The sequence below is a fragment of the Nelumbo nucifera genome, chromosome 2 (assembly GCF_055504915.1).
Source record: "Nelumbo nucifera cultivar China Antique chromosome 2, China Antique-T2T, whole genome shotgun sequence".
Classification (NCBI taxonomy): domain Eukaryota; kingdom Viridiplantae; phylum Streptophyta; class Magnoliopsida; order Proteales; family Nelumbonaceae; genus Nelumbo; species Nelumbo nucifera.
The window spans coordinates 78,244,022-78,260,290 of NC_142650.1; the positions used below are offsets into that span (position 1 = coordinate 78,244,022).

At 41.9% G+C, this 16,269-nt stretch overlaps 2 protein-coding genes across 4 annotated transcripts; both read right to left on the reverse strand.

Moving 5' to 3' along the window:
- Window positions 1–1,023: 1,023 nt before the first annotated feature.
- LOC104589667 (uncharacterized) lies at window positions 1,024–12,802 on the reverse strand. Its single transcript, XM_010248063.2, has 3 exons — window positions 2,409–12,802; window positions 2,234–2,308; window positions 1,024–2,162 (listed from the first exon to the last, which is right to left on the reverse strand). Exons 1-3 carry the CDS (start codon window positions 2,607–2,609, stop codon window positions 1,872–1,874), a joined length of 567 nt encoding a protein of 188 aa, XP_010246365.1. The 5' UTR covers window positions 2,610–12,802; the 3' UTR covers window positions 1,024–1,871.
- A 152-nt stretch (window positions 12,803–12,954) lies between these two features.
- On the reverse strand, window positions 12,955–15,296 carry LOC104589668 (transcription factor MYBC1). Of its 3 annotated transcripts, XM_010248066.3 has the most exons (3): window positions 13,955–15,296; window positions 13,666–13,702; window positions 12,955–13,494 (listed from the first exon to the last, which is right to left on the reverse strand). In XM_010248066.3, the coding sequence occupies exon 1, from the start codon at window positions 14,852–14,854 to the stop codon at window positions 13,961–13,963; it is 894 nt and encodes a 297-aa protein (XP_010246368.1). In that variant the 5' UTR covers window positions 14,855–15,296; the 3' UTR covers window positions 12,955–13,494; window positions 13,666–13,702; window positions 13,955–13,960. The 3 variants fall into 3 exon arrangements, with proteins under 3 accessions (XP_010246368.1, XP_010246366.1, XP_010246367.1); XM_010248064.3 differs by having other exon boundaries at window positions 12,955–13,702; XM_010248065.3 differs by lacking the exon at window positions 13,666–13,702 and having other exon boundaries at window positions 13,955–15,293.
- Window positions 15,297–16,269: the final 973 nt, after the last annotated feature.

Genomic DNA, 16,269 nt, shown 5'->3' on the forward strand with positions numbered 1-16,269 from the left:
GCAATCCCAGGCGCGATCTTACATACCCTAGCAACCCTAAGAAGGCTTTAGCAACCCCATTAGCAATCTTACATACCCAGGAAACCCCAGGAAGGCTCCAACAAACTTTGCCGCAAAATTTATAGAAGGCACGACATAGCAAGAAGAAGAATCTCATTCTATGCAAATCACTCGTCGCAGGTAGATATAAAGATGCAAGCGGTAACATTGTGCTCTACCAAAATGGCAACATATTACAACTTGACTAGTGGGGGGCTCAAGCCATAGACCAAGATGATGACTCGACTACAACAAAGTATAGTAAATACTCAACCATTGTGATTCGGGGTTCACACACCAAGTTCGTCACGGACTTAAGACACCATTAAGCACTCATCGCAGGAGTCATGCAATGATTTACGATCATCGCAAACATTAGCACTCTAAATTTCTCTAATACACTACAAACACGAGGCCATGTATGTGCCTCAATGATGTTCCACTCGATAAACATTGCTCACAGTCTTGCTAGATTATAGTCAGTTTGTCCTCAACGACAAAGGACCCCTTTTACGCCATCTTCTATCTAGGATTTTACCATGCTACAACTAAAATGCATATCACAACATACAAAATAACAAGAAGTTCCAGAGAGGATGTCACAACAACCCACAGGAACCACGCCTACGTTGGGACCCGCGTGACACTACCTAAGCCCCAGTGATCACAGAAAACACATTTTGGACGGCTGCTAACAACTGCAGCCATACCCAGTCTGCCGCAGACTTGAGGCAACACTAAATAGCCATCGCGGGGGGTAAGATGGCAATCTATGCTCATCGCAAACACAGCATCTAGCACCACCCTAATACACTACCAACATGACACTGTATATGCCTCAGTTACTCTCACTCATTAAGCACCACTCACGCGTGTTAACATCACTTCAGGACCATGTCAAGTTCCCAGCAAACAATAAACCCGACCAATTGGAATAACAAAATATATACAACACAAAGTAACAAGAGAGCAAGACGGTCCACATGAGAAAAAGGTTGCTTTAATTAAGTAGTATTAATAGTTGAACATTTACATAGCAAAAGTGATACAATACCAAACTACCGGATACAAATCATCTATTCACTAAACCACTCATCACGCATCTCGGTGATCACCTTTAAACTTGCCCTTTGTTCCTGAATCTCGACAATCTCCTAACACTCTTCCCGCTATAACACCTTCTGTTGACGAGCGGATTCATCAAGAAGAGCTGTTATCTTCTCCTCAGTCTTCAAAATGCAGGTATCCACAACCTCCAACCACTTGCGGAGCTCATCCAGGCTCTTGGAAGACAATGGGTTGGACTCCTTATGACCAGTCTTACAGAACACATGAGCCATGCGAATCACATCTTCAATGACTCCACAAATGTCTTCATTGTCACCGGATGAAACACGTCTTCATTGTCACCGGGCAAACAAAGACAATGACAATGACTCCATGGACTGTGACATAATAGAGTTCATTAAACCAGCCACCATGTTTAAGGGGGCACTCATAACCACATGTAGAAATTCAACAAAAGGCAACCACCCCTTCTGAATAACTAACGACACAGTACCTGCAACATTGCGGGACACGATGAACTGCTCTCATCTGCGAACTTTTTGAACAACGAAAGGATCAGACACCGCAAACCCAATAGGCACCATATCTTCCTTCTCATAACAGTCTGTCAACTCTTGGCGCACTATCTCGAATTCAGCAGTAAAATCCAAGTCACCAGGCTGCGGGTCCAGCTCATCAACCTCCACTGGACGAAAACACACCACAGCCCCCATCGCCACATGACCACTATCCCAAACTGCCGAATCCCCATGCAGCGACTGCACTCACCCTTGTACCAAGCCAGGAGCATCTACCTCTGCAAAGTCACCAACAACAACAGCCTCCTCCGAAGCATCGGTGGGCTTCATGGCCTCTGTGACAGAGTCGTTGACAGACTCGTCACCTTCTCGTACGTGTTTTTCATCGGAGACCTCCACTAGAGAAGGAACTGCATCAACATCATTGCCCAGTGCACTCCCTTCTACAGTCTCAGGGTAGAGAGCGCTCAGCTCCGCCGCAAATCGCTTGATAATAGGCGACACGGTAACGCTAGCAGACACTGAAGCAAAAGAAACCTACAACAGCAGAAAAGGTCATAATAATCAATAGTAGACAAAAACAACAATATCCATAAAAACAAATATACCTCATCGCAGCTAATACGGTCATCAATGAAGCGCGGGCCTATGAAGTTAGGATATTCATCCTCCACTTCCATTCTCTTCAAGACAAAAGAAAAAAAATAAACAATCACGATCAGAAATAATATTTAACAAATAAACAAAGTCGATATGAAAAACATAACAATGGCAGAAGCTTACCAATCCAGACGCCTTCGGTTCCTTCCTCCAAACACGAGGAGCTATTTTTTTAACCCGTCCACCCGCGACAGGGACCGTTATAATTGCAGCCAACGGCACGACATCCCCTGTCGATTGTGTAGACTCCACACTAACTCCCAAATTAGGACACCCAACCATGGTAGCCACCTGCACAACCTCCTCACAAGAGACCTCAGCCATGGTTTTAAGTATATCGATACAATACGCCCCATATCGGGCGTATCATACGAGGCGTATCGTATCGTATCTTTTGGAACCCCATCTTTTTTAAATAAAAAAAGCTTATTTTTAGCTTCCCAAAAAAACCAAAATTTGAAAAAAAAAACTAAAAAAAAAGAGTTTCGTGTGTTTCTAAGTACCAATACGATACTGCCAATACGCGTATCGTATCGATACTTTGAACCTTGACCTCAGCCGAGACCCTCTCCACACTAGCCTGATCAGTAGAGTCCTGCACCTTAGCCTGGGGCGCCTCCACGTTCGGTGCTGCCGCTAAGTCACCTTCGGCACCCACCACTAATGATAGATAGGGACGGACTCTCCTCGCCGTCCTACACTTCTTACTAATAGGGGTATGACTGCTCTCCCCCCTCCTCGACCGCGGGCTGCTTACCCTTAGCATCAACGCTAGGACAACCCTGCCCCTCCAAAACAACTTAGGCCGCTGGCACACCCACAAGGCCACAAGCACCAGAAAGGTCCCCTCCAACTTGTTCGGATGCAGGACCTGGCGGCGGGACCATCACATGTCACAGTTGGGGCTCCATCACCATAAACATCCAAAGGCCACCGAGAAACGCACATAAGTAACCCAGACAGACGGAACTACACACCTCCACACATCTAAAGCCAGCCAAAGGAAAACGTGTGACACTCGGAAAGGCGAACCCGTTGTGGCATTGCCAAAAAACATCCTCCCCGTCAGACCGCAAAAATTGCGAACCTATACTGTCATACCCAAACTGATGAAGGAGGTAGTTAGGGCGACACACAATCATTTGCGCCTCACCAAAGCAGTCCAAATACGCAACACCATGCCACAAGATGAAATGAGCAGTACGAGCAACAGGATTATCGACGCCTACGATGCATTGCTGATCACCGCCCTCAAGCACACTTATCCCTATACAGAAGGGCATAGCATGGCGAACATGTCGAGCATAAGGACAAGCTACAAAACTCTACGAAGAGACAAATCCTGCCTCTATTTCACCGATGCCAAACCCCTTGTCCCGTTTGGCATTAAGCCACTGCTTCCCACGACATACATTCAATGGCATATCCTCAATATCCTCTCTGTCCAACATCGCCATGCTGATAAACAATGGATATAAGCGCCGAGGAGTCACACTCAAGGGGAAACGTTCATAGATGAACATGAATAAGAATGGGGCAAAAACATAGGACGTGCAATGCCTGCAACTTGGATCCATAATCTAATGGACCATGTTGTCCATCTGCTCGTAAAGGTACCCCAAGAACATGGAAGCCAGGGGAAGCTGATGACCACCGGCTGCCAGGACTACAAGTGGGGGTTCCCGAGGAATAGAATAAATGCGGCAAGATGGCATTGCCTGTCTGCTTTCCTAACCATGACATCTGACACGCTCTTGCTCTCGAACCAATAGCTCACTCATGCTTCAAGGGGCCACTTCCCCCGAGCGGTCGCCGCATCCACTTGCGCCTTGAAAACGTCTATCTCTACCCCCAACTCTGCGTGAAGATCTGACAACATGCTGGGAATAGACTCGGCATACTGCAAATGGTGGGCTGAAATGGCACCAACCAACGGCAAAGCAAGTAAAGCAACCACGTTTTCCACGGTAATACCAAATTTTCCGAATGCGCCAACAAACGTATGCGTCCGGCAACACCAATGCGACAAGAGGGGCCACATATAATCCACCCCTTCCCTACCTGGAAGATGCACGAAACAATTGACGAACCTCAAGAGCCCAGCACTGTGCAGCAACCAACAGTACATAGGATTTTCAAGAATGAAAAGAGGATTTGGAATCGTCAGTCCGTGGCGCAAAACACCTAAAGGCAACACCGTGTTTCTGACGACCATACAAACACAGCATTTCATTTCCTTCCACAGCATCGAATATGCCGCTCTCCCCCCTTGACACTGGCATGGGAGGCCAAAAACCCTTCCCGAAGTCAGTAGCTTTGGCATATTCATACTGATAACATTTCAGTTGTGTCCACCTCCCTGATGTGCCATACACTGCACCGCGATAATTATCCCCAATTAGGCAAGAAGGAAGGAACTTGATCAGTACCATGTCCTAACAAAAACTCCCAAACCACCAACCATCCCTTTAGACATAGGGTGGCTGGAATAATTACTCGGCAATCACTAATCACACGAGTTAACCGCACAAGCATTGAGAAGTGTTTCTCAATAGAAAGCATTTTGCCAAGACACAGGGGGGCTAACAAAATTAAAATAACATCAAATCTAGCCATGCACGAAGGGATTGTACCTTAACAAAATGATTCCTATCAAGAAACGGGGGGCTAATAACAACCCTACAAAAACCAACCCTCCCTGACACACAACGCGCTCCAAAACAGACGCACCATTAGCAGCATTGTCCCCAAACCAAGCCCAAAACTTGACCCCTATAACTGACGAATAATAAGAAAAGAATTCACTTACACCTCTGGTACCCAACCAATGTACTATCAAACAAAAGCAACAAATCAAACACCCCAACCTAAGCTAACCACCAGAAACCTGCATGCAACGCCTAACTCCAAAAGTCACCTCCCCCACATCAGCCATAATGCCCTAGCTGATGACAGAACATGCGATAAAAGGAGTAAAGAAATCGCACCGACCATAGGAATGCTTATTGATAAGAGTATTCTCACCAATAAGTAGGGGGCGATGAAGGTGATGAAGGCATACGCGTTTCCCTATACGTGTTTCTCACCGGTATACGTGTTTCCCTATACCGGTGAAGGCGATGAAGGCATCAAAACCACGCTTGTGATAAGCCCATAGCCCATCATAGGCTTTCGATGAGCCTATAGCCCATCACAAGCCTGCGATGAGCTCAAAGCCATCATGGACGTGCGATAGACCAAAGAGCCACCTCACAGCTGTAGCAAGTCAAAGACGCTCATGACAAGACATCCAACAAATTCAGTGAACATGTCGAATTAGTTCTGACGGCATTCTCGCCACGTCAACACGGGAGACCCATAAAGGGAAGTAGCACACGTGTGACTTGAGAATCCTTGGACGAAAGGAAACTTCGTCCAAGGAAGAACTCGCTCGACACGTGGCGATCCCCCAGTGGTGTCTTCCTAACAACCAACATCAAATCATGGTTTCCTTTCCAAATGGGAATCAAACTCGTTTTGGAACCTCCCCTTAGGGCCTCAAGATCTACACTTATAAAAAGGGGGAATAAACTGTAACCAAGAGACGACTCCAATTCGGAGACCCATACTCACCTTTTCTACCTGATATCCCTCGGCCTTTCTTCATCCTTCAAGGAGACCACCACACTTAGCCTTATAGGCTGATGGGAGAATTTGGACCCTTTCTATTATGGAACTTCTCTTGTAGTTCTTTCTTGGATGCATTGCTTTCCTCTTCATCTCCACCTTCTCAACCTTTTTCTATCAATGAAATTTGGAGTCGATTGGCACCACATAAGGTGAGAGCCTCTTGTTGGGAAGTTTATCGCTTGAAAAATTAACACTTGTGAGAATCTTTACAGGAAAAGACAGTGTTGGTGTTTATCTCCTCAGGCATGCATCTTATGTTTTGCACATGAGGAAGATGCCCACCATCATAGTTTACAAGGCACCAAGCGAAGTTGGGCAATATAGGGGGGTGCCTTCACTGCCTTGTCGCTTGATCACCTATTGAATGGAATTTTTTTACATAAAAACCATGATTTCTACAATAATTCCCTAGGTTCCATAGCAACCATCAACCATCTTTCCTTGATAATTATCTATAAACTTCATAAAAAAAGTATAAGCTTCATATTAAAACATAGAAAATAAACATTATTTATGAGAAGAAAAAGAAGAAAGGAAAGAAAATTCAAAAAATATAGGGGTTGAGCCCCTATTTTTGCCTACGAAAAGGAGAAAAGGGGTGGGAAGGAGGAGGAAGAGGATATAAAATGTGTTTATTGGACAGAATTTTAAGTTCTTACCTACTTATTGATTCAGGTTTTTAAGTCTTTGAGGGTTCAAGACAGCATACAACAGCATGTATGTTGATTGAACCTTAACAAATAAGAAAATAATAAAAGGAAACTAGTATATAAACCCACACAATTAATATTTTAGTTTGATAATATCTACTTAATTATTAAAATATCAAAAAACAAAGAATATAAAAGTGTTTCATTATGGCTTGTACAACATAGGTGTTAGACAGTGTATACCCTTAGCTCCAATCAGAATGATGTACATTATGACATTTAATGTAAATGAATAAAGTACATATTTGATTCATGTTATTATGGTGTGTTTCTGTGTAATACCCTTAAACTGGACACATATGAGACTCGTGTTAGTTTAGAATCTTCGCAGCCGTTGGATAGATCTGGGGAGATTTATGCTGCCAAGGTTGATACTGATGTGCCGCCAAGTTGGTTAGGGTTGCTTGTCTCAGCTGCCAGGGTGAGACCTGAGGTACATGCAGTGTGGATTTTCTTGAAATCCTAAACCGGACCAGAATTCCAGTATTGCCCTGGACCTTGGAGATAAATGGGCAAAACTGAAATGTTACACCTAACCCCTAGACTCGATTATGATACTACACTAGGTGTCGGATTGGACCGTCTTTGATATGCCAATTAGTGAGATCCTTAGAGGGGGTCAAAACCTAGGTATGTTGGGACAGTCCGAGAATTCATCTGAGTGGGTAATCATAGTGATAGGATCAGCCCCTTTGTCGGACAAAGTGAATGATCGGGGATGCACTCTCTCTGATGGAAACCAAAACTGTCGGTAGTTGATTTCAACCGTTGACATTTGTTTTCGCAAAATATATTTATATAGAGATATACATATATATATTATGGTTTCGAAATGTTTGCAAAAGGTTTTAATTCCCGGGATCCATATGAGTAGAGAGTGCAGCACTGTACCTTGCAACCAAGGGAGAGGTCATCTCTTGTCAGGCAATGTTTGATCATTATGGGCTGAGAGGTTAAGTGTAAGACCATTGAGGGTAATACCTGATGGGCTAATCTTGCATTTGCCCACAGTCCTTGGGTTTTTATAAGGTGGCTTGACCCAAGGACCATTTAGTGTAAACGTTGGGCCCATTAAGAGCCCATGGTGATGGACTCGGGGGTTCACTGTCTCCTACAGTGAATTCGGCCAGGCCTTGTAATAGAAGCTGGGTTGAACCCATGTGGTTGATGTGTAGATCAATGTTTGGGTCCCACACCATACAAGGATAACCAAGGGCAGCAGTTAGGAGGCTAAGTGAGCAGATGGACTTAATGGGCCTAAAGCCCAATTTGAACCGGCTTAATAAGATTAATTAAAAGAGGGTGATTCTGGGATTTAGATCAGCAATAGGATAAGGGATTATCCCTGTCCACTCAGAGAGTCCAGATCCAAATCAAGATTTGGATCAGGAAACTCCTAATTAGATTAGGAGGGCTGATCTTTATCTGCAGATAAGATAAGGAATTATCCTTATCTCTTAAAGAGAGTCCAGATCCAAATACAAGATTTGGATTAGGAAACTCCTAATGGGATTAGGAGAACCTCTCGTTAAGGCTATAAATAGGAGAGTAGCGCGAACCCTCAGTACACATCAGAAATCATCTGACTAACTACTGAATTCCAGAGAGAGACAACACAGTTTGACTGCACTGTCTCCCTCTCCAGCTCTTGCCGCCATACCAGTTCGATCTCCACCTGTGGGTGCGATCAAGAAAAGTTCTTGATATTACCTTTTGGCAGAAAAGGTAATCTGAAGTTGTGCTCACTAACCCTCCATCAGATTCTTGCTGAAGAATTCGGTTCTTACTGAAGAACCATCCTGCTGATTCTGCTTCATCCTGCACCGTGTCATTTTCGGTGGAAGCAGTCTTTGGATTTTTCCTTGGGCGTAAACACCTTCATTGGAGGTTATTACTACTTCGTATCAGGTATATCCCTCCACTCCCTTTTGGTTTCAGATCTGGTCTGGTTTAGGTTTAAGATTGATCCTTGAAAATGCAGTTTTCTAAAATAGGGAATGTGATTCCCACATGGGAGAGAGAAATTTTTGAAATTTCGCCCAACCTACCTGCAGGGTTCGGCCATCCATATTATGGATCTCTCATCCCTTCAATAGGTAGGCAATTAAGCAAGGCAAACATCCATGTGCACCTTATTGCCTAGGTGTCTTGACAACCATACCTACCATTTACTAATCTCCTATCCTTTTGTGGTGAGAACTTTGGGGTGGTTACTTGATTTGTTTGCTACAGGTGGACACCTCCTTCAACCATGAGTGGGCTATTTTAACCTAATTTTATCAGCATCCACACTAGAAGAGCAAGAGTTGTATGGAAATGCATGAGAGCAGTCAGCCAGTCACATTTGACAATTTAGAAAGAAAGAAATGCAAGTTTTTTTGTCTCGTGTTTTTTTTTTTTTTTGATAAGTAACAAATGAAAGGTTATTGGGTAATGAATTAAGAACTAGAGATGGCATCATAACTAATCACAAGTAGGGCCACTCATTGGGTAAACACTATAAGATCATTCAAAGCCTTTTTACTGACAATTTTGTGAGAAACTGAAGATTAATAGCAAGCTCTTCATCAGCCAAGCTTTCAATTTCATCTCATTGGTCACCTCCTCAAGGGGACTTGCCAAAAATAAATTTTGATAGTTGCAATTAAGGTAATCCATTACCTCTGGAGTAGGGAGCTTTCAGAGATTCCTGGGGTTCAATCAAAATTCATTTTAGCAAGTCCCCTTGAGGAGGTGACCAATGAGATGAAATTGAAAGCTTGGTTGATGAAGAGCTTTCTATTAATCTTCAGTTTCTCACAAAATTGTCAATAAAAAGGGTTTGAATGATCTCAAAGTTTTTACACAATGAGCAGCCCCGCTCACAAGTTGTGCAAGGCCCTATTGGCCAAGGGAATTCCATAATGGCAGAAATTACCACAGTTGTACAAGGCCCTAAGGTGGCTAAGAATTGCAACCTTCAAAACATGATATTAGAAGGAAATCCCAAAGTGGTGGTGCAATGGTTGAAGAACCAAGAGTCGACTCCTTCGATTTACAAAAATACAATGGATGATTATGATGTCGATGAAGGCTATAGTGGATGTGCTTTGGATGTATGGATCAGCAAATAGACTAGCTGGCACTTTAGCATAACAAGGGGTTATTAGGAATTACTTGTACTGGGGTATGCTGGGATAGAAATGCAATGGCATGATTTATTTGGAAAGAAATGTAATTTGATAAGAGCAGGGAACCTCTTCCACTCAGGGGAAGCTTAGTATCACAATACAAATTATAATTATTATAATCCTTAATAAAGTTTTTTTTTTCCTTTTTGATAAGTAACCATCACATTTATTAATAAATTAATAAAATACAGAGTTTCTATACAGATTTTAGAGAAGAAAGCTCTTATTCCTTCTTCCCCCTTAACATTTAATTTACAATTTTACCCAAAAAAGATGATCCATACCCACCCCTTGCCTTGCTAAGGCATCAGCCATGCTATTTACTGACCAATGAACCCATCTGGTTTGAACTTGACCATTCCTAATCAGCCACCAGAACTTCTTAATTTCATTTCTATATGACCAAAAATCTGTTCTGTTTCGAGCTGAATCCCTTGAATAACAGTCATGATTTCTACCCTTAAGGAATTTCCCACACCAATTGGACCCATGAGTATTGCCACCATGAGACCTTCTTCATTTCTTAAAGACCCCTTCCAATCCTGAGGGCCCTAGGTTTCTCATGCTGCTACCATCAGTAAAGGTAGATATTATTAAACAATATATCAAACTTGAGGTTACAAATCTGTGGATAAGTTACCCACACCCATACAGATAATTAAATACAACTAGAAACTTCAGTCCCCATACCTAGCCTTACAATTTAGCCCAAAATAACTGCTGGATCTCTTCCAGATGCTTTAGTTGTTTTTATTATCAGAGTAGAAGGATTTCATAATGTAACTCAAACAGATAGCTTATGTATCTCTAAGCCATGAACACAAGATTCATGCCCAGCCTATCAACCATAAAAGACTTCTAATTCTTTGTTTCTATTTATTATCCTGCGTGTGTTATTGAGGTTTCCAAGTTTTTATTGGAATTACAAAAAAACTATAATAACTCTACAACCATGAACCATCTAAGAAAAAACTTGAAGCATTTCTGAAGAAAAATGCACCTAAATCTGGTGAAGCTACTTTATGTGTGTACACAAAGAGACAAAAGAGGACTTGGGAGTTCTAATGAAAAAAGAGCTATTTTAAAACTAACTTAGGAGATTTGGTTGTGATACAAATATATAGGAGGGTAGCAGGCTGGAGGTACGGTAGTGAAAACCGGTATTGGGACAGAAATGAGTTCCTATGGAACCAGGCATCAGAAATGAATTACAAAATTAAATTAAAGACTTTCTAAATGGAACACCATTTTCTACAGGGATAACCTATGATCAAACCTTGTGAGGATAAATTACAATTTCTAAAGAATTCTGGATCATTGAGAAAAATGGATATATCCATTAAATAAAAAGAAAAACCTAATTGGTTGAATGAGAATGGATGAAGAAATACTAAATTTCCCCATACCTGATATAGGAGAATCTGGATATGTTTCCCCCAAGATGCTACCCATGCTCTGCCCACAAGGCATTGCAGCTGCACATCAGGAATATCTCCCCATGAATGACAGCATACATGTTGGGAGACACTCCCAATGTACGGCTGTATTATCTTGTGGGTAGGGTGTGGACGGCATCTTGTGGGTAGAAGAACTAAGCTCGATGTAGGATAAAATTCACAATATAGAAATGCTTTATCTCATGTGTAGGAACAAAGCCATATCAGATTTGAAATAGATCTGTAGATTAAGAAAAAGTCTGCACCTTCACAAATGTCTGAAGTCTGCATAAAGAAAAAAAAATGAATCAAAATTGTTCATAAAAATGTAATGCATTCCCTAGTTTCGTTACAAAAGCTTCAATCTATCTATGGACTCAGGATGAAATATGCTTATAAGAACAGAATATATTGACTTCTAAGGACCCATTTGATAACAGTTAAAGACGCGAAACTGAATGACTCATACTTTATCCTCTAGTGGATAAAATAGTCATATAGTAATACATTTAGGGGTATAGTAATCAATCTAACATGATATCCAGCCATTAAGGAACCTACTTAATGACTTACTAAAAGATAAAGCAATAAGTCATTCAGTTAACCCACTTCAGCTATTCAAACAACCCCTAAGAATAATTAAATAAATAAAACATTAAACATCTTCTAACATCTTTTAAATCCCTGAATAATTCTTACAATCTAAATTAAAGTAAGTATAATCCTAACTAAACTAAATACGAAATAACCCATAAAACAATTCAATAGTAAACTCAGTGATTAACTAAGATTATTACCTGCTGGCATCTCAAAGTAGAATTTATTTCCTTTGAAGTTTCCAAAAGAGGAGATTTGACCGATATTTAGCTAAAGAAGGTTAAGTGGATCTAATAAAGCTATATCTACAGAAACTTCTTCATGCATCCAGCTGCTACAATGAGGTCCATGAATGATGTTGAGCGCACAGCAGAATCCTCTTGTTTTTTAGAAGATTTTGGCCCAAATCTGGATCTGTGGTTTTTCCCAGAATAATTACTACATTATGATGCATATAAGATAATTTGCAGTCATAAAACAAGGTTACAACTCTTGATGAGTACAGTCAAGCTTAGAGATTCGTGGATAATTCCTTACTCTTTTACTCAATTTTTCTCTTCTTTGCCACATTTGGAGAACCTTAACTTGGGTCTAGCCTGTTTAGAAACACTGTCTCTCTGCTCCCCCCATAATTTCTTTCTTAGAGAAGATTCTTGTAGAAGACTGAATTACCACTTCTGTTGTTGTTGTTGCTACTGCTATTATTGTTATTGTTGCTGGCACCATCTTTCTTGTTGTTTATGTTTGTTGCCGTTACAAATTACAACTACTTGTCAAAAGGGGAAAAATGAAAAACTCCATACAGGTAATCCAGCGGTCCTAGATCAATAGTTATGTTAAAAAAAAAAGAAAAGAAAAAGTAATTGAGACTAGGATCAACATGTGGCTATTTGAGAGCGGCCACTTTGTGTGAAGAAAAAAATGCCAAAGGTTAGGACTGTATCCAGTCTACCCTGTCCCAAGACCCCAGACCCAGAGAGCTGGGAGCAACATTGAGTAATGGCCTTGCTCATTCACAAGTGATAGAAAACGAAATTCCCATTGACTTCATTTTATAATTCATGAAGGAAATATACACAACGACACAAGAGAAACAGAAAGAGTATTGAATATCATCCAGTTCAGATAAATGGGACTTATTTTATCATTCTTATACATTTAATATTCTAATAACATCAGAATTTTCTGACAAGCTCCCCTTAATATTGGGATCTCCTACTGACATCAAACCAAAGAATTTACAGCACGAAGACACAATTCCATGGTTCAAATTCCTCTGCTCTACATACAACAAATTAAGAAACAAAAGAAAAATTAACCTACAAATAAAAGCTACCTGGGAATGTCCCATAAACTATGTAGAAAATGCTTTGGACAAGGATACCACCCTCTTTCTGAAGCCTCTATAAGAAATAGATTGCACTATCCATCATCAGTATCTACCCACGAGCTCAATGCTTGGAAAATTGCCCTTGACACATTTATCACCAGCTTCTCCATCATTAAGAAGACCAATTCCAAGACAGCAGTACTTGTACTGACACCACCAAACAGCAGAGACGCCCAAAAGTCAACGTGTTTAACAAATAATAGCACAGACAACCACTCGCTGAAAAAACTCACCAACCTAAAAACAATAACACCATTATTAATGCCAATTATTACCCATACCTAAAGTGACATTATGGCCAATATCAGTCACCATAGCAATGAGTACAATAACCAGTACCAACAATTTGATTACATTTTATGAGATTCTAAACTACCAAGAACAACTGGATTGGCACTAGCCACTTACAATAATCACTAGAAAGCACCTAGAACTGGAACGGGTTCTGCAACCAACAAAGGCAGAATACAATCAATTACTGGATCTGGATAGGGAATTTTGACTTTCATCGCACCCTAATATCTACCACCATCATTAAAATTACTACCAACAACACCAACAGTAATTAAGATCCTAACCCAAACTGAAATCAATCGGCTCCAATTCCTACAAACCCTCTCCCAACACAAATCCTTATGCAACCGAAACACTGAATCAAAGGATGCAGGGCATAAAGTAGAGAGAAGGCAACAATTACCAAAATTCAATCATCCCCAGTAGGGAACAAAGTAAGAACCTTCCTCCCTCCTCCTCCTCCTCCTCCTCCTCCTCCAGTTGCTGATTCCAAATCCTCTACATAAGCCGGCGGTTGACCTGGAATAGGTGCCATCATCCTGTGCACCGGCTGCGGCTGCCGCGTCAGAAACCCATGCTCGAATTGACCACCCGGTGGCGACCCAAAATGTCCCACCTGCCTATGATGGAACTGTTGCTGCTGCTGGTGGTGTTGATGCGCTGCGGCCACGGCAGCTGCCGCCATCTGCTGCTGATGATGATGTTGCAACGTGACCGGTACAAACGGCAAGAAGTGATCAGATGCCGGCCGCGCTGGATGCAAGAAGTGAGGCGGAACAGGAGCACTGGCAAACAAATGATCCGTCGCAGGATCAGCGGGAGGTAACCCCGCCGCCCCAACACCACCACCGCCACTACCGGAAAGTCCTTGCATCCTCTTCAGGTAAAGCCGGTACTTCTGGAGATGACTTGCGACGTTCTCCCGAGTCAACCCATCAACACTCATCAACTGCATTATCGTCTTCGGTACAGCGTTCTTGATCCCGAGATGTGCCACTGCGTCCACGAACCGCTTATGGAGCTGAGGAGTCCACACAAGGCGTGGACGCTTGAGGGTCCGAGCCGGTTCATCGCCAGCGGCACCGGAACCCAACTCGCCCGAGTCGAACTCGACCGAGTGAGGTTGAGAAGAAGGAGGTGGTGGTGGTGTTGGTGGAGGTTGTGAAGATGGGTTAGGGTTTCGGATGTCAAAAGCAATGGCAAGATCAGGGGTAATAAGGGTCTGAGAAAGAGATATCAACTCATCTGGAGATGGAAGCTCTTCCTCCCACCTGGAAAACCAGTTTGACTCCTCCTCTCTCATTATTTCTTTTTTCTTTATAAATTAAACATAAATGAAAATCAACACCAATTGTCGGAATTTCTGGACCTCTTCTGGGTATCTCCGTATCTCTGATTCTATATTCTATTATCTGGGTTTCGTTCAATTTCTGTAGAAAAACATTGAATTGAATGGTATCAGGAGAGAAAATGGAGAGAGAGAGTGGTTGAGACCGGGAGAGGGAAGGAGGGATGTTCGAGGTGGATCTTGTTTTGCATTCTTTTCGGTACTTATTATTGGTACTATTGTTGATTCCTTGCATTAAAAATTGATTATTTTTCTTGCTTTTTTCCGGATTTTATGGGGAGAGAGTTATATATGGCGGTTGAAAATAAGGGCAAAGGGGATCAGATATTGAGATCAATGAGACGAGAGGAGACATTAGACAAGGAGTGGGCTACAAAGGCAAGCCACTTCGCTTTGTTTTCTGGGTTGTCTCTTTGAGTTGGAATCTCTGCACTAGTCTCCTACACTTCCACTCAATATTTGACATACGTTGAAAAATTCCAGGAACAAGTGCAGGGGATTCCAATTCAAATCTGTTTGCTGAATTCTCTCTTTTGCGGACGAACCAAAGCATGGCTTTTGGAGTTGGTCCATGCATTACCCTAACCGATATAGCATGGTTTTCGGCTGTTGAGTAACTGGGTTGAAGTTATTTCTGGGAAGTGAGAATGGACAATATTTTGGGGATAATTTTGGCTGTCGGAAACCAACAGCCTATGCTGTTAATGTTTTGTCAAAAGGAAATAAGGATAATTACTATTTTACCCCATTTTCATGGCAACGTGGCATTCCCATTCTCGGCCCCCAACGGCCAAAGTTTTTCCCATATTTTGAAATCGGAAAATGCCAAATTAAAAGGTAACTTTAGAGGTTGTAAGAGAATTTTAAGAATGTGGAGGGATTATTCTTGTAATGGGTTAAAGTATATTCAGAAAAGGGAGTGTATCCGGGGGTATAGGAACCTCAGATCATGCAGGGGTGGGTTATCGCCCAGTGAGTTGAATAGTTTGGCTATTCAAGTTAATTTCACCAAAAATCCATGAGGTTTAAGTTCAATTTGAATTTGAATTCGGTTCAGCTCAAAAGCTTATATGTTTAAGTTTGGCTCGGCTCGAGTTTGAATGTGAATCAAATTTCCTATAAAAAAATAATCCTATCAGTTGGCGAAACCGAGGTGGAACAACGAAACTATTTTCTAAGATCTGAAATAAGAAAGTGATCAGAGGTCTGAGGAGTTGTTTCCCGGGTAAGCACTCTGACACTGAAGTTGAGAGAAATGTGCCAGTCTGAGCAGAGGCAGAGTAACAATATGAAGTTTGAAGAGTCAAAAGTCTCTTACCTCGAGCAGGGGTAACCTACTTATAGCTAAGGATTCGTGTCGATTTTGGATG

What these genes read in the sequence shown, in the direction of transcription:
- LOC104589667 (XM_010248063.2), bottom strand. Translation starts at nt 2,609, where the DNA reads ATGGCTGAGGTCTCTTGTGAGGAGGTTGTGCAGGTGGCTACCATGGTT. An exon ending in AACCGAAGGCGTCTGGATTG is followed by an intron (nt 2,309 to 2,408) that starts GTAAGCTTCTGC and finishes TTTGTCTTGAAG; the next exon opens with AGAATGGAAGTGGAGGATGA. An exon ending in ACCGTATTAGCTGCGATGAG is followed by an intron (nt 2,163 to 2,233) that starts GTATATTTGTTT and finishes CTGCTGTTGTAG; the next exon opens with GTTTCTTTTGCTTCAGTGTC.
- LOC104589668 (XM_010248066.3), bottom strand. Translation starts at nt 14,854, where the DNA reads ATGAGAGAGGAGGAGTCAAACTGGTTTTCCAGGTGGGAGGAAGAGCTT.